Raw genomic sequence first — 18,536 nt, forward strand, 5'->3', positions numbered from 1 at the left:
ATCAACACAACTAAAATTGGTAAGCGTCAATGTGAAACATTTAAGAAGATCTATTTTGTGAAATGAATAACTGAGAAACACAAATCAAACTTATATCACTGCAACAACTCTGGTATTTTAAAACAGACACTTTTTTGTTAAAACTTGTGTGACGATAAAAAATCTAGAAAATTTCCTTTAATTTTGACTTATCAATTCTGAGCTATTGTATACAACTATTGACATTTATTCCTATTTTCAGTAGAAATAATTGCTAATAACCTAACTTTTAATTTCTATTAACATTAATTTATACAACTACTGTATCTGTTTCTGACAAAGTTACTTGGCTGTTGTTGAAGCTCAATTTTATATTACTGACCAGTAGGTTATAAAATGTGTAGAAATAAAAGGTTGGGCTTCCCAAAAGAGGGTTTGTGAAACTTGCCAATTAAAAGAAAAATACAATGGAATGCAAATTCTGTGCAATAAATAAAATATAAAAAATATTTTTCGTTGAAGCATATTGCACTTGGACCACTATTTTCCCACTAGTCTTCAAGAACAAATTTTTACTTGCCACAATGATTGTATCTAGTTTCTAAAACAATATTATAGGACCATAAGCACAAATACTGACCAAAGCTCATTAATATGGGAGTTTGAATCTAAGGCCCATCTAATGAGAAAAGGTATTTCAAAAGTATGCAACAAAATACTGCAGGCTATGTGTTTATAAATGGTTTTAACAATTTTTTTTTTCTAATTCTTCATCATTTCAGCTATTAGGTTCCATAAGACCCAACTAAAATGTTTTCTTACTATGATTATTATAGAGAAGAACCGTACTTTCAGGATCAGACAAACAGTTAAGGAAGTAGCACTATTTCTAATGGGAAAAACAAACACATTAGAACATTCCATCATTTGTATCCACTAAAAATCACAGTCAACTGCAACAACACACATACAGCAACAGTCTTATTAGACAAAATTTACATCAGTTTCCATAACAATTTCCTTTACAGATTGCCTATTTTTATCATGGGTGAACATTAAATGCAATTTCCATTATGAGCAATTATTACATTGGAACATTTCTTCATTTATTAACTTTAAAACACAGTCTTGCAAATATTGTGATTAAGAACTTAAACAAGGCCTTTCATCAGTGTACTAACTTGTCTAAAGAAATAATCACATTTTCCAATTCTGCTGAGACAAAATATACTGTACTGATTGAATAAACAAATCTTTGGCAATTTTACAATAAATGGAAGCTATAGAATTGTTTCAATAAAAGAAAAGAGATAAAATAGTTATGTATGAAACAGTTTTAGCAATGGCAGAAGTCTACTGTTAGTACATGAGAAGTATTTTTTCATAATACACTTTTATTTACAAGTGTTCTCTTCACTAATCAGTAGGACTCTCCATGGTATGAAATGTTACATGCAGCATATCAACTATGTATAAGTACTGTATTATGACTCCAGTCAAAATGCACAGCATAAAACAGAATGACAGATCCATACAATAAACAAAGCGATGATACCTAATCAAAGGCTTCATCAAATAAATTTACACTGATTATATTACAAAAGCCTCTTCTGTGCTATGCCATGTGGCTAGAGAATACTTCTTAAGGGGCCTCAAGGTATTAATAATGGCAGAACTTTACACAGCAGGGCATAAAAGAAGAGATAGTTTTTCTACTTAGTCAAATCAATCTAATGAATTACAATAGTATAGTGCTACTTCATTGTAAATAACAGTTTAAAAATAAATTATACACTAAGGCAACAATAAAATTGTATTCCCCAACCCTTATGCTCGATCTATATAATCTTTCAAGGTTTCTTCATCTTTATACAGGGTTATTTTCCTTTCTTAACTCCAGGCAGAATCTTCCCTTAGCAATACCTACAAGCCCCATTATGCACCTTGAGGTGAGCCTGGAGACAACATCTGTCAAAGGCAACTTATTTACCACAGCATTACAATAACAGTGAGTATGTCTATGCAACATGTTCTAAGTATAGAGGAATATTCTATAAACACAGAATAGTGGAAGATTAACATTAGGTTGATAATTTAAAAAAATAATAATAGTTTTGAACAATTCTTCGTGAATTCTTTGAAACAAGTCTGATTGATCAAAATTTAAGAAGACATACAGTACATAGAAAAAATATTTTCAACATAACAGGCAGGTTTTTAAGGCATGTCACACTTCTGCAGTTAGTTTCTAAGCAAGTCTGTACAAGATTACCAGGAAAACTTTATCATGCAGAAGTACAACTTATTCAATGGACATGAAACATTACCTCACTTTTAACAAAATAAAGACCATCAGTCGAAACATTCTGGGTGTTGTAGAAGAAAAAGATCTGAGTACAGTATATTTCTTGGAAAAAAATGTGCAGCAACTGAACCAGTTTACTGATACATACTACTGCTCCTGCTCCATCCTCTATCACACATTCATAAAATTTTTACAAAACAAAAATTTTTACAGCTAACATTTACACTGCACTTCACTATGCATTAAAGCGATGCTCAGTACCATCAGCCATCATATGAACAACAGTTTTATTAGATATCCACACCAACTTTGGAAGTCGCTGGGGATTCATACGCACAATGTCAGGAACCGGCGCCGTTGAGAAAGTTTTCGTGCACTTTGTTTGAGATGCTCCTAAGCCAAACATTCCTGATGATGTCTGAAACCATATCAATGAAATGTTATTTTCCTTAGTAAAATAAATTTTTGAATATACTTACCCGTTGATCATGTAGCTGCAGCTCTGCTGCTCGACAGAAAAAACCTACGGGCGGAATACGCCAGCGATCGCTATACAGGTGGGGGTGTACATCAACAGCGCCATCTGTCTAGTAGGTACTCAAGTACTTTTTGTCAACAAAGAACCAATTTTCTCCTCGGTCCACTGGGTCTCTATGGGGAGGAAGGGCGGGTCCTTTAATTCATGATCAACGGGTAAGTATATTCAAAAATTTATTTTACTAAGGAAAATAACATTTTTCAATATTAATCTTACCCGTTGATCATGTAGCTGATTCACACCCAGGGGGGTGGGTGGAGACCAGCATACATGTTAACATTAGAAGCTAATAGTAGGTTGGCCAGGGCACCAGCCGCCCGTTGAGATACTACCACTAGAGAGGTATTGGATCCTTTGACTGGCCAGACAGTAATGCATTGGATCCCTCTCTCTGGTCACGGCTTATTTTTTCTTTGCCTACACTTACACAGAATAGTTTGGCCTATTCTTTACATATTCTCGTCTTTCCTCATACACCTGACAACAATGAGATACTTAACACTTCTTCACCCAAGGGGTTAATTACTGTACTGCAATTTGTTCAGTGTACTTTCCTCTTGGTAAGGGTAGAAGAGACTCTTTAGCTGTGGTAAGCAGCTCTTCTAGGAGAAGGACACTCCAATATTAAACCACTGTTCTCTAGTCTTGGGTAGTGCCATAGCCTCTGTACCATGGTCTTCCACTGTCTTGGGTTGGAGTTCTCTTGCTTGAGGGTACACTCAGGCACACTATTCTATCTTGTTTTTTTTTTCTTCCTCTTGTTTTTTTGAAATGGTGTGTTGGGCAGGCTTAATAGAAGGGCCATGGATGCCTGGTGGTTTATCAAGAGGTTGTCTTTTCCTTTTTCTGATTCTTTTTCTTCTCAAAACCATCCTTACTGTCCTCCCTTCAGTTGAAGTGGCTATCCTGGAGGGTATTTAGCCTTGCATGGTGTATCGGCTCCTCCATGTTGACCAGTTTTTCCGACTTTTTACTATAGTCTATGGGTATCATCAATCACTTTGTTTATAATTCTGTACATATTGTTTTTGTTATAATTCTTGTTAATCTAGTTTTTAAGTATGATGTCTCTTTTTTATTTCTATTAATTCTTATGCTGTCTGGAGACATTGAGCGAAATCCGGGACCAGTACGTCCTAGATTTCGTCAATGTCGTCTTCTGTATTGCAATATTCGTGGTCTTCATGCAAATATCCAAGACCTTACAGTTGCGTCCAGACAGTATGATATTCTCTTATGCTCAGAAACTTTGGTTTCTAATATGAGGCACTCATCTGAGCTCCTTATAACTGGTTTTAAGAAGCCAATAATGTTGAAACGTGATGCCATCCCTAGGGCCAGGGGAATGGCGGTGTATATTAGGACCGAGTACCCTGCTTCTCATAAGTCCTGCTATCAATGTGGATGTCATGAGATTCAGGTAATAAAAGTTTGTGGCAGGCATAACAACTTTTATATGTGTTCAATCTACCGGAATCCAGACATGGATGATTCTATCTTCGATTGTCTTCTTACCATTATGGCTAAGATACAAGAAGATGATAGAAAGGCTTCTTTTGTCTTTGTTGGTGATTTTAATGCTCACCATAGGGAGTGGTTAAGTTCTATCTCCCCTACCGATCGCCATGGCTTAATAGCTTTAGACTTTGCCTCTGAATCAGGCTGTGAGCAAATCATAAATGAAGCTACTCACAGGTCTGGTAATTGCTTGGACCTTGTATACACTGACTCCCCTGGCGTTATAACTGGTAAGGTTGGCTCCCCAGTTGGGACATCTGATCATGCCTTGATTTCATTATTAGTGAAGACTGAGCAGCCTGTCCCTGATATATCATATTCTTGTAAAATTTATATGAAATCCCAAGCAGACTGGAATGGGATTTTACATGATCTTTTGTGCTTGAATTGGTCACAATTATATAATAGTGTAGATCCTGTTGTCCCTTTGAATGAGAATCTAGTCAACATAATTGATAGGCGTATCCCTTCTCGTGTGCTAAGGTACCGAGTGAAGGACAAACCGTGGTTCAATGGTGATTGTAAACGTGCTTTTTTGGAGAAGCAGGAGGCCTATCAACTTTGGAAGGGTAACAGATCAGAATTGACCTGGAACAACTATACTCAGCTTCGAGCTTTTGCTCAGAGAGTTTATGCCTCAACTGAAAAGGAGTACAATTTAACCATAAAAGAAACACTTTCTGGTACAACTCAGGAACATAAATGGTGGTCTACCCTTAAATCTGCACTTTTTGGTGTAGATGCAACAGTTCCTCCTTTACTCAAACCAGATGGCTCAGTCACTCACTGTCCAAAGGAAAAGGCAACCCTTTTGGCTGATGTTTTTGACAGTAAACAGAGTAATGAAAAACTTGAACTTCCTCATTCCTGTTTTCCTGAGGCTAAACTAACTAGTTTAGCTTTTCGATCTCGTGAGATTAAAGCTCTGTTGATGGACCTTGATGCTTATGGAGGTGTAGACCCAAATGGTATTTTTCCTTTGTTTTTTATAAAGACAGCAGATTTCTTAGCTCCAAAGTTATCTGTTATTTTGCGCAAGTTAGCAAGAAGAGGAGGTTTTAGCACAAGTTGGAGAATTGGTAATGTTACTCCTCTATGTAAATGTGTTTGTGGTAGCTCAAGTCCCACTGATTACCGCCCAATTTCCATAACTCCCATATTATCTAAAGTTTTTGAACGTCTTCTGGCAAAACGTCTTAATAGGTTTGCTGAAAGTAATCATCTACTCCCTAGTTTGCAATTTGGTTTTCGTAAAGGCCTTGGAGCATGTGATGCCCTTCTTACAATCTCCAATGCTGTACAGAAATCCCTTGATTGTGGTCAGGAAGTTCGTAAGATTGGCCTTGATTTTAGTGCTGCCTTTGACCGTGTTAATCATGAGGCCCTTGTTTTCAAACTGAAACAGTTGGGAGTGGGTGGGTCGTTTCTTAGCATTATTATTGATTTTTTAAGTAATAGATCTCAAAGAGTTGTTGTTGATGGACACCATAGTGATTATAGGAATGTGATATCCGGTGTTCCACAGGGTAGTGTTCTTGGCCCATTACTTTTCATACTATATACACATGACATGTGGTTTGGCCTAGAAAACAAGCTTGTTGCATATGCAGATGATGCTACTCTCTTTGCATCAATTCCATCCCCTGAATGTAAATCTAGGGTTGGTGAATCCCTTAATAGAGATTTAGCTAGAATTAGTGCATGGTGCAAATTATGGGGTATGAAGTTGAATCCTAACAAAACTCAAAGTATGATTGTAAGTAGGTCAAGGACGGTGGTTCCTCAACATCCGGATCTCAGTATTGATAATGTTTCTTTAAATATGTATGACTCTTTCAAAATTTTAGGTGTGATTCTCGACAGTAAATTTACTTTTGAGAAACATATAAGGTCTGTGTCTTCTTCAATTTCACAAAAAATAGGCTTATTGAGAAAGTCTTTCAAGATTTTCGGTGATCAATCTATTCTGAAGAAGTGTTTTAATTCTTTCATTCTACCTTGTTTTGAGTATTGTTCTCCTGTCTGGTCTTCAGCTGCTGATTCTCATCTTAATTTGTTGGACAGAAACTTACGGTCTATTAAATTTCTTATTCCTGATCTAGATATTAATCTCTGGCACTGTCGTTCAATTAGTTCATTATGTATGTTGCATAAGATTTTTCACAACTCTGACCATCCTTTACATTCAGATCTCCCTGGACAATTTTATCCTGTTCGTAATACTAGGCAGGCAGTTAATTCTAATAGCCAGGCCTTCTCCATCACGAGGCTCAATACTACGCAGTACTCTAGAAGTTTTATTCCAGCTGTGACCAAGTTGTGGAATGATCTTCCTAATCGGGTGGTTGAATCAGTAGAACTTCAAAAGTTCAAAGTTGGAGCAAATGCTTTTTTGTTGACCAGGCGGACATAGTCTTTTTATAGTTTATTTATGACATATTTGTTTTTGATGTTGTTAATAGTTTATTATATGACATGTCTGTTTTGACGTTGTTTCTTATTTTAGAATGATTTATTGTTAATTTGTTCTCTTCATTTATTCATTTCCTTATTTCCTTTCCTCACTGGGCTATTTTTCCCTGTTGGAGCCCCTGGGCTTATAGCATCTTGCTTTTCCAACTAGGGTTGTAGCTTGGATAGTAATAATAATAATAATAATAATAAGTATTCCGTATTTCATTTTAGCAGTTATTCAAAATAACAAACATAAAATTAATAAGTACCTGGTAAGGAAGTCGACTTGAACAATTACTCTGCCTTTTTAAGTACGTCTTCCTTACTGAGCCTCGCGATCCTCTTAGGATGCTGAGCGACTCCTAGGTGCTGAAGTATGAAGGGCTGCAACCCATACTAAAGGACCTCATCACAACCTCTAATCTAGGCGCTTCTCAAGAAAAGAATTTGACCACCCGCCAAATCAACCAGGATGCGAAAGGCTTCTTAGCCTTCCGTACAACCCAAAAACAACAATAAAAACATTTCAAGAGAAAGATTAAAAAAGGTTATGGGATTATGGGAATGTAATGGTTGAGCCCTCACCTACTACTGCACTCGCTGCTACGAATGGTCCCAGGGTGTAGCAGTTCTCGTAAAGAGACTGGACATCTTTAAGGTAAAATGATGCGAACACTGACTTGCTTCTCCAATAGGTTGCATCCATTACACTCTGTAGAGATCTGTTTTGTTTGAAGGCCACTGAAGTTGCGACAGCTCTAACTTCATGTGTCCTTACCTTCAGCAAAGCATGGTCTTCCTCATTCAGATGAGAATGAGCTTCTCTAATCAAAAGTCTGATGTAATAAGAAACTGCGTTCTTCGACATCGGTAAAGCAGGTTTCTTAATAGAGCACCATAAAGCTTCTGATTGTCCTCGTAATGGCTTCGTACGTCTTAAATAGTACTTAAGAGCTCTTACTGGGCATAGTACTCTCTCTTGTTCGTTTCCAACCAAACTGGACAGACTTGGAATCTCGAACGATTTGGGCCAAGGACGAGAAGGGAGTTCATTTTTAGCTAAAAAACCAAGCTGTAAGGAACATGTAGCCGTTTCAGATGTAAATCCTATGTTCCTGCTGAAGGCGTGTATCTCACTGACTCTTTTAGCTGTTGCTAAGCAGACGAGGAAAAGAGTCTTCAAAGTGAGATCTTTAAAAGAGGCTGATTGAAGCGGTTCGAACCTTGCTGACATCAGGAACCTTAAAACCACGTCTAAGTTCCAACCTGGTGTGGCCAACCGACGTTCCTTCGAGGTCTCAAAAGACTTAAGGAGTTCCTGTAGATCTTTGTTGTTGGAAAGATCTAAGCCTCTGTGGCGGAAGACTGCTGCCAACATGCTTCTGTAACCTTTGATCGTAGGAGCTGAAAGGGATCTTACCTTCCTTAGGTGTAAAAGGAAGTCAGCTATCTGAGTTACAGAGGTACTGGTTGAGGATACTGAATTCGCCTTGCACCAGCTTCGGAAGACTTCCCATTTTGACTGGTAGACCTTGAGAGTGGATGTCCTCCTTGCTCTGGCAATCGCTCTGGCTGCCTCCTTCGAAAAGCCTCTAGCTCTTGAGAGTCTTTCGATAGTCTGAAGGCAGTCAGACGAAGAGCGTGGAGGCTTGGGTGTACCTTCTTTACATGCGGCTGACGCAGAAGGTCCACTCTTAGAGGAAGAGTCCTGGGAATGTCTACTAGCCATTGCAGTACCTCGGTGAACCATTCTCTCGCGGGCCAGAGGGGAGCAACCAACGTCAACCTTGTCCCTTCGTGAGAAGCGAACTTCTGCAGTACCTTGTTGACAATCTTGAACGGGGGGAACGCATAAAGGTCTAGATGGGACCAATCCAGAAGAAAGGCATCTATGTGAACTGCTGCTGGGTCCGGAATCGGTGAGCAATAAATTGGGAGCCTCTTGGTCATCGAGGTAGCGAACAGATCTATGGTGGGCTGACCCCACAAGGCCCATAGTCTGTTGCAAACATTCTTGTGAAGGGTCCATTCTGTTGGGATGATCTGACCCTTCCGGCTGAGGCGGTCTGCCATGACATTCATGTCGCCTTGAATGAACCTCGTTACTAGAGATATTTTTCGATCTCTTGACCAGGTGAGGAGGTCCCTTGCGATCTCGAACAACGTCATCGAATGAGTCCCTCCTTGCTTGGAGATGTACGCCAAGGCTGTGGTGTTGTCGGAGTTCACTTCCACCACCTTGCCTAGAAGGAGGGACTTGAAGCTTCTCAAGGCCAGATGAACTGCCAGTAGCTCCTTGCAGTTGATGTGCAGTGCTCTTTGATCCGAATTCCACGTGCCCGAGCATTCCCGACCGTCCAGTGTCACACCCCAGCCCGTGTCCGATGCGTCCGAGAAGAGAAGGTGGTCGGGGGTCTGAACAGCCAGTGGTAGACCTTCCCTGAGCAGAATGTTGTTCTTCCACCAAGTCAGTGCAGACTTCATCTTCTTGGAGATAGGAACTGAGACCGCTTCTAGCGTCATGTCCTTTCTCCAGTGAGCAGCTAGGTGATACTGAAGGGGTCGGAGGTGGAGTCTCCCTAACGCGATGAACTGGTCCAGCGATGAAAGCGTCCCTATCAGACTCATCCACTGTCTGACTGAACATCGGTTCCTCTTCAGCATGCTCTGGATGCATTCTTGGGCTTGACTGATTCTGGGGGCCGACGGAAAAGCCCGAAAAGCTTGACTCTGAATCTCCATACCTAGATATACTATAGTTTGGGATGGGACGAGTTGGGACTTTTCCATATTGACCAGGAGACCCAATTCCTTGGTCAGATCCAGAGTCCATTTGAGATTCTCCAGACAGCGACGACTTGACGCAGCTCTTAAAAGCCAGTCGTCCAAATAGAGGGAGGCTCTGATGTCTGCTAAATGCAGGAATTTGGCAATATTCCTCATCAGTTTGGTAAACACTAGAGGTGCCGTGCTTAGGCCAAAGCACAGGGCTTGGAACTGGTATACCACCTTCCCAAAAACGAACCTTAGAAAAGGTTGGGAATCTGGGTGGATGGGGACGTGAAAGTACGTGTCCTTTAGGTCTAACGAGACCATCCAGTCTTCCTTCCTGACCGATGCTAGAACCGACTTCGTCGTCTCCATGGTGAACGTCTGCTTGGTGACAAAGACATTCAGAGCACTGACGTCCAGCACCGGTCTCCACCCTCCTGTCTTCTTCGCCACTAAGAAGAGACGGTTGTAGAAGCCCGGGGATTGATGGTCCCGGACTATGACTACCGCTCCCTTTTGTAGCAAGAGAGACACCTCTTGCTGTAAAGCTAGCCTCTTGTCCTCCTCTCTGTACCTGGGAGAGAGGTCGATGGGAGTTGTTGCTAGAGGGGGCTTGCGCAAGAATGGAATCCTGTACCCCTCTCTGAGTAACTTCACAGACTGTGCGTCTGCACCCGTTCTCCCAGGCCTGCCAGTAGTTCTTGAGCCTGGCTCCCACTGCTGTCTGAAGAAGGTGGCAGTCAGACTCTGCCTTTTGAGGACTTGGAACCCTTCTTCTTGTTGCCACGTTGACTAACGGCACGAGTACCTCCTCTGCTGGAGGTTCTGCCACGAAAGGGCGGAATGAACCTAGACGCTGGTGTGTCCATCCTAGGTCTAGGCACGGAAGGTAAAGCTGTGACTTTACGTGCGGATGACGCCACCAGGTCATGAGTGTCTTTCTGGATCAACGAGGCAGCAATCCCCTTGATCAGCTCTTCAGGAAAGAGACACTTCGATAGCGGAGCAAACATCAGTTCTGACTTCTGACATGGGGTGACTCCCGCCGACAAGAAGGAGCAAAGGTGATCCCGCTTCTTGATAACTCCAGACACGAAAGAAGCCGCAAGCTCGCCAGACCCATCCCGTATGGCTTTGTCCATGCAGGACATGATGAGCATGGCAGAGTCCTTATCCGAAGGAGAGGTCTTCCTGCTCAAGGCTCCCAAACACCAGTCCAGGAAGTTAAAGATCTCGAACGCACGGAAAACTCCCTTCAAAAGATGGTCCATGTCCGAAGAGGTCCAGCAAATCTTAGAGCGTCTCATAGCCAGTCTGCGGGGAGAGTCTACCAGACTTGAGAAGTCGCCCTGGGCAGAGGCAGGAACTCCCAAGACGAGAACTTCTCCCGTGGCATACCAGACGCTAGATTTGGAAGCAAGCTTGGCCGGGGGAAACATGAAGGATGTCTTCCCAAGTTGCTTCTTGGCCTGCAACCACTCTCCCAGTACCCTTAAAGCTCTCTTGGATGAGCGAGCGAGTACGAGCTTCGTAAAGGCAGGAGCTGCTGACTGCATGCCTAAAGCGAATTCAGAGGGAGGAGAGCGTGGAGCTGCAGACACAAACTGGTCCGGATACAACTCCTTAAACAGGGCAAGGACTTTCCTAAAGTCTAAGGAGGGAGGCGTAGTCTTGGGTTCATCTATGTCGGAGTGTTGGTCGTCCAAATACGCAGCTTCGTCGTCATCAGAGATTCCTTCATCCGAATGCTGAGGAGGAAGCGGCAAAGGAGGAGATAAAAGCTGAACGGCTGAATCCGGCAGCACGGGTGCATGCGTAGCTGCACTGGATCCAACATCATGCCGCTGTTGGTCAGTCTGAGAGCTGGCAACAACCAAAGCGGAGTGGTGGTGCGTGGTGGGTACCACCGTGGGTTGCGGAGACTGACGCACCGCGTCAAAACACGGCAGCTTGACTCCACCTTCCTGCTGATGCGGTAGCTCACGCACGTCAACGGAGGGTGCCGCACGTCGGCTAACGTCAACATGCGTCTGGCAGGGTCGACTGCGCATAGGTGGTGGAGCTCTCACAGCCGGAGTGTGGGAGCAGGCAGCCGCAGTGTCAGCTGGGCGCACAACCGTGGCAGGTTGTAGGCTAACGGGTGCAGCGTCAGCCTTCTCAGCACGATACTCCTGCATGAAGGAAGCTAGCTGAGTCTGCATCGACTGCAGCAAAGACCACTTAGGGTCTACAGCGGCTGGTGCGGCAGCAGACGGAGTGATTGCCTGCTGCGGAACCACTCTACCTCTCTTGGGAGGTGTGCAGTCTTCGGAGGACTGCAGCGAGTCCGAACTGACCCAGTGGCTACACCTGGGCCGTTGGACTCGCTCGGAAGGGACCTTGCGCTTGAGAGGTCGTGAGACCTTGGTCCAGCGTTTCTGTCGAGAAACCTCTTCCGCAGACGAGGAATGAATGGGCTCACTCGTCTGTTTGTGGGTGGGACGATCTCGGCAAGATACGTCCTCAACCACGGAGGGTACGTCTGTACGCTGATCAAGGCCTGTCGAACCCTTTGGTCGTACGACATTGCTTCTCCCCTGGGCTTGGGAGCTTGCAAGAGGTCCCGGACTGGGAGGACGACAGGCACGAACAGACGCACCCTCATGCGTAACACTGACACTTTTCACTGCACTGACACTCACTACACTTCCCACTGCACTTTTCTCCTTCAACTCCTTGACGTCAGCCAAGAGTTGATTGCGGTCATTCGCTAATGACTCAACTCTGTCACCAAGAGCCTGAATGGCACGCATCATATCCGCCATCGAAGGTTGATGAGAGCTAGTAGGAGGGTCGGGTGTAACCACTACAGGGGAAGGAATAGGTTGTGGGGCATGGGGAGAGGAAAAATCAATAGAGCGAGACGAACTCCTCCTGATCCTATCCTTCTCTAGCCTACGTGCATACTTAAGGAATTCTTGAAAATCGAATTCCGAAAGCCCAGCGCATTCCTCACATCGATCTTCCAATTGACAGGCTTTACCCCTACAATTGGAACAAACGGTGTGCGGATCGATAGAGGCCTTCGGAAGACGCCTAGAACAGTCCCTAGCGCTACACTGCCTGTACTTGGGGACTTGAGTAAGGTCAGACATCTTGAATTAGTCAAAGGGGGGAATTCCAAAATCTATCCAAGTCGTCAACAAATAATCCAAAATCTAATCAATGAAAGTGCGAAAGTATTGAGGATAACTTCTGCACAGCGAAAGCTAATAACTAGAGAGAATACTTCACCAAATAACGTGAAAATCAACTCCAGAAAACAACAGCGTATCAAGTAGGTCTTGCCGGTGGCACGACAGAGAGAAAATTGGTTCTTTGTTGACAAGAAGTACTTGAGTACCTACTAGACAGATGGCGCTGTTGATGTACACCCCCACCTGTATAGCGATCGCTGGCGTATTCCGCCCGTAGGTTTTTTCTGTCGGGCAGCAGAGCTGCAGCTACATGATCAACGGGTAAGATTAATATTGAAAAATTACAATTAAAGTACAGGTACATGTCATAAACTCAGGTCCATAACAATATGAAAAAATTTAAAAATGCATACATACAGTATGGTCAACAACAACCATACTTGAAGAAGTTACACACAAAGCTAGAAGAAAACTTCAAGATAAAAGGAAAAGTCTTGCAGAAATTCTAGTTGAGAGAGCAGGATGACAACCTGAAAATTTTCTTTAAAGATAAAGTAATGACTACTAATATTTCCAAGTCCTGATGAGAAGATGCCAAATAATTTTTGTGAAAGAAGGTCACTAATAAGTCTTACTATATAAAATAAAATACCGATGATTTGTAACAAAATTTAATTCAAAGTGTTTAAGAAAATTTAGTAAAATTTTTAATGCTTTAGAGATAAGAAAATTAAGATACAGTACTGTACTGTGATATTACTGTAGCAGGAAAGCATTTGTATAATGTATTTCCAAAAGGCAGGATAAAAGTATGATTCACTGATTAGGTACAGTATTAATAAAGATTTATTACTATACCAAACCCCAATTTTTCTAAGTGTAAACCCTAAGAAAACTGAGATAACAGAGTTCAACATCAACATTCTCTCTTTCTTTCCTCCATTTGGTTGTAAGAGTAAAAATAGCTTTTTAAGGTTTATTGTTGAATGTCCTTAAGACTTTTTTGTTTGTTTGATAAACTGATCTTTATGATAATTATGATGCTTGGATGACCTTTATTGTACAGTATTTGATTTGATAAAAAATTTTCTTAGGGATTCTTTGGAAAAGTGGATTTCCTCCTAATTTTTTTTACTTAAAAGCTCACTTCAAAGAGTATGAGCTTTTCAACCTTAGAATGAAAATTAAACATTTTCTCTCTCCACCTCTCTACCCATCCCCTCCCCAATGGAGGTTCAACCTTAAAAGTGTGTCCCTCCTCGGAGAAGCTGCCTCTGCTGACAAACCGGCCACTGATGAGTACGTAAACGAGATGTTCTAGACCATCATCGGCGAAGGGGGTAATTTGTGTGAACAAGTTTTCATTGTGGATGACTCTGACCTCTTTTGGAAATGGATACCATCACAGACTTTTATTGTGAAGGAAGAGATCACAAACCCTGGATTCAAGGCCAACAAAGATTGCCTCATACTTATAATGTGCAGAAATGCTGTGGGCTTTATGATAACGTTAGTGGTTATTTATAAGTCCACAAACCCAAGGACTATAAAAAAAATAATAATACTGACACTGTAATGGATGTACAACCAAAAGGTATGGATAATGAAAGCTATGACATTGCATTGGTTTCATCAGTGCTTCATCCCTAAAGTGAGGCTTTATCTTGCTGATAAAGGCCTTGATTTTAAAGTGCTTCTCCTAAAGAACAATGCTGGAGGCCACATTATTGACCGATTCATCCAATGGATCAAAGCACTCTATATGTTAAATTCCCTGTAATACCTGGTCTAGGCTTTGGACCCTGAAGACAACTTCTTACTGAAAGAGTACTGGCATGGCTACACCATTGCAACATGTCTCCAAAATATTCTGGTGGCCATAAAGGAGATTACCAAAGATGCACTAAATGATTGTTGGAAGTAATTGTGGCCAGAGGCTGTCATTGACAATAAAGGATTCTCTCCTCATGAAAGTCATCACTCTGGAGTATATAAGGCAGTGAGGCTGGCAAAATTGCTAGGAGGAGATGTATTCACCAACATGATTACCGACGCCATAAATGACCTGATCAAGGCCCACTCCGATCTGTTAATGGATGAAGATCTCTAGGAGATAATGAAATCAGCAAGTGAAGATGAAGAAGAGGAGCCTGAAGATCCAGGGAAAGAAGAGGAAGTCAGCCAATTACTAGGACACTTCTAAACTCTTAGCATAAACAGCAAATAAACTTCAAACAATGGCTGAAGATTGGGATGCACATGATTCATGTGTTAAAGTTTGGAAATTCAATTGACGGACCATGGGAATTTATAAAAACATCCCAATCCAAAAGATCTTATTTGGCCACATAGAGAGAAAGATAGACTTTAATCAACCAAGAGAGCAGGCAGGCTTTGGAAGCTGACATTCAACATCTGACCATATCCATGTAATTAAGCAGCTAATGGAAAAAGCAACAGAGTATGACAAACCATTATGTATAGCATTTATAGATTATGACAAAGGTTTTAACTGTGCCCTAACTTCAGCAGTAATGTAAGCCCTTCAAAGACAAGGCATGAATGAATCTTATATTAAAACACTTGAAAATATCTATACAGGGAGTAAAACAGTCATAAAACTACAAAAAGAGTTAGAAAATTCTAACAGAGAAAGGAGTTAGACAGGGAGACCTCATAATGCCTTAATTATTCACAGCATGGCTAGATGAAGTTTTTAAAAATTTAGATTAGGAAAACGTAGGAATTAACATTAAAGGGGATTACCTTAACAACTTAAGATTTGCAGACAGTAAGTGTTTCCCTAGGACATGAGATCAAAATTAAAAGAAGGATTAGCATGGGATAGAGAACTTTTGGTAAACAAAATGAGATTATGAAAATTAAAATCAGATGGTCCTACCAGTATTAACTTGTGTATCAGAAATTTGGAGCCTTACTAAAGCCTTGTAACATAAGCTAGTTACAACTCAAAGAGTAATGGAAAGAATAATGATGCGAATAACATTAGGAGACAAAATAAGAGCAACATGAATACATAAGAAAACTAGAGTAAAGGATATTCTAACAATATGCAAGAAAAAGAAATGTACATAGGCCAGACATATAATGAAAATGATAGATAATATATGGACATTAAGAACCAGAGAATGGGTCCCTTAAGATTGCAAAAGAAGCAGGGGTAGGAAAAGATGATGATACATTGACGGACTGAGAAAATTTCCAGCTATTGAAAGACCATAAATAGATGCAAGTGGAAAGACATGTCTGAGGCCTTTGTTCTTCAGTGGACTAGTAAAAACTGTGTGATATATGTATCTGTATATGTATATGTATATATATATATATATATATATATATATATATATATATATATATATATATATATATATATATATATATATATATATATACTGTATATATATATATATATATATATATATATATATATATATATACGAAAGGAAAAATGAAAAAGACTTGATTGGAGTTAGTACTTTCATCCACTCAGGACATTATCAAACTCAGCAATGAGAATACATATACAAAGACATCGTATTTATACAGGAGAAGAGGATCCAACAGCTAAGTCCAGGTCTGTTTTCCGTTAATCCAGTATTATCCTTTTATCTAAAATCTGACTTCTCCGGAATTATTAAGAAACTGACAGCTGTTGGATCCCCTTCTCCTGTATAAATACGATGTCTTTGTATATGTATTTCCATTGCTGAGTTTGATAATGTCCTGAGTGGATGAAAGTACTAACTCCAATCAAGTCTTTTTCATTTTTCCTTTCGTGGCTATAATACATTTTATATTCATCACGTGTCAGCTTTCGTGATTTCTACACACACACACACACACACACACACACACACACACACACACACATATATATATATATATATATATATATATATATATATATATATATATATATATATATGTGTGTGTGTGTGTGTGTGTGTATGTTTGAGGTTGCATTTGTTATTATTGTTGATGTTGATGTTGTTATATATAATGTATGTACGTACTGTATGTATGTATATATAATTACTGTATGTACAGTACTGTCTGTATGTAATATCAAATTCAGAACAGTACTAACCTGCCAAAATGATAATCTATTTTCACCCATTGAGTAAGAAGTTAGGTATTTGCCATCAGGAGAAAATGAAAGGGCAGTTACCGCAGTTCCATGAGCAGGTATCATCTGTGAAATGTAGAAATAAAATTCTCATCCTTATTACAATGCTACAATTTAGACATGAATAAAAGTAACCAGGAAAAAGTTTAAAATGTAATCCAAAGGATGTCCTTCGTGATAATATGTACCATACTTAGCAGTAGAATTTGGTTTGTATACAATAAACTACTAAATTACTATAATAAATCATTGGTTTTGATTGACATTTTTGGTGGAATTCAGCAGCCATGGGCCCATGGAATGTACCTATAGCAATTGCTCCTCATTCTTCTAAAAAAAAAAAGAACTACAATTTCACGAATCTTAATTACATGAATGTATTTTTAAACAACTTTCATGTAAATCAAAGCTACTGTAAACAGAGTAGTATTAAAGAAGTAAATATTTACAATTTAAAAGTTTTTTCCTGCTTTCCTTGTTGGATATCTTGAACATATTTTTCATAAATAATAAAGCTAAGAGTTACAATAAACACTGAATATTTAAATACACTTTAATACCTTAATATTCCCAAAAGCAAAAAGATGAGCTCCTATACTGCATGGTAATTTAACATCAAAATTTGCATGGTATAAGTAGTATAATATCTGTGTATCTGGAATTTATTGCTACTATAACAGCTATGGCTATATATGATTAATTATTTCAATGATCCTTCCTGATGTTCATATTGTTTATTCTCCAGAAGCTTAGTTTATTGACATCTGCCCCCAAAAATTAGAAACAATTTCCCATTTTCCTTCTTTTCAATAGACACAAGTAATGTGAAACTCTAGCTGTTAATGGCAAGAAGTTTTGCTATTTCAGTTTCTCTGCTGCATCAGTTTGAATTACACCTCTTCCTGATTGTGATAAGTTTTATTGTGTTTCAAGTTGTCTTCCTCTGGAGTTGTTAATAATTACTGCACATAGATAGAACTGTAATTTGAATTATCATTGTGAGGATGTTATTGCATTACTGTTCCTGATGGTTTTATTATAATCTTTTTAGTAGGACTTTCACAGCCCAGTACAATATCTCCAAGTTTTACCTGTTCTGATACAGTATATTAAAAGTGAAAAATTAAAGAAGTTTATGTTCACTTAGGCACTCAAATTCTCATCTGGTTTACATTGGGCAGCCAGGAAAATAACCTTAACATAAGCTTGGAAAATGCAATATCTAACAGTAAGAAATTACACAAAATTACTAGAAATAACTGTAATGAACACTTACTTGACATTTTGAAGCTCTTAATTCATACATTGCAATACTACCATTTTTGGCTCCGGTTGCAATTCGTCTCGTGTGTGGACAGTGAGAGACTTGAGGGAAACCACATATGGATGGGAACACTTCATTTAAGCCTCGACTCTTGAGATGACCAGGATCAACGCAATGTAGTACAATATCCATTACCTTCAAAAATGAAAAAATGGTCCTCTTTATCAAAAAGTAATAGACTTAATTTCTAATGGGAAAAACCACCAACTTGGTAAAGCAATTTATAATTTAATAAACATGACCAATATTCACAATTTAATTATTTGTATCAGAGAGAGTCACAATGTGACTTAAATCCTTCAAGTGATTTGTATCAATACATG

General features: G+C 39.9%; 1 protein-coding gene across 5 annotated transcripts in view; it reads right to left on the reverse strand.

The window, feature by feature from the left end:
* Positions 1-893: 893 nt before the first annotated feature.
* The window catches only part of Rbcn-3B (WD repeat-containing protein Rbcn-3B), a 307,575-nt gene continuing 289,932 nt past the window's right edge, over positions 894-18,536 (reverse strand). For all 5 annotated transcript variants that reach the window (XM_068378881.1, XM_068378884.1, XM_068378883.1 and 2 more), the window contains 3 exons: positions 18,166-18,348; positions 16,851-16,955; positions 894-2,702 (listed from right to left, as the gene is read on the reverse strand). In XM_068378881.1, the coding sequence (XP_068234982.1) occupies positions 2,520-2,702; positions 16,851-16,955; positions 18,166-18,348 (471 nt within the window). In that variant the 3' untranslated portion in view covers positions 894-2,519. The remainder of the gene's footprint in view (positions 2,703-16,850; positions 16,956-18,165; positions 18,349-18,536) is intronic.

Source organism: Palaemon carinicauda, chromosome 8, assembly GCF_036898095.1.
Source record: "Palaemon carinicauda isolate YSFRI2023 chromosome 8, ASM3689809v2, whole genome shotgun sequence".
Lineage (NCBI taxonomy): Eukaryota > Metazoa > Arthropoda > Malacostraca > Decapoda > Palaemonidae > Palaemon > Palaemon carinicauda.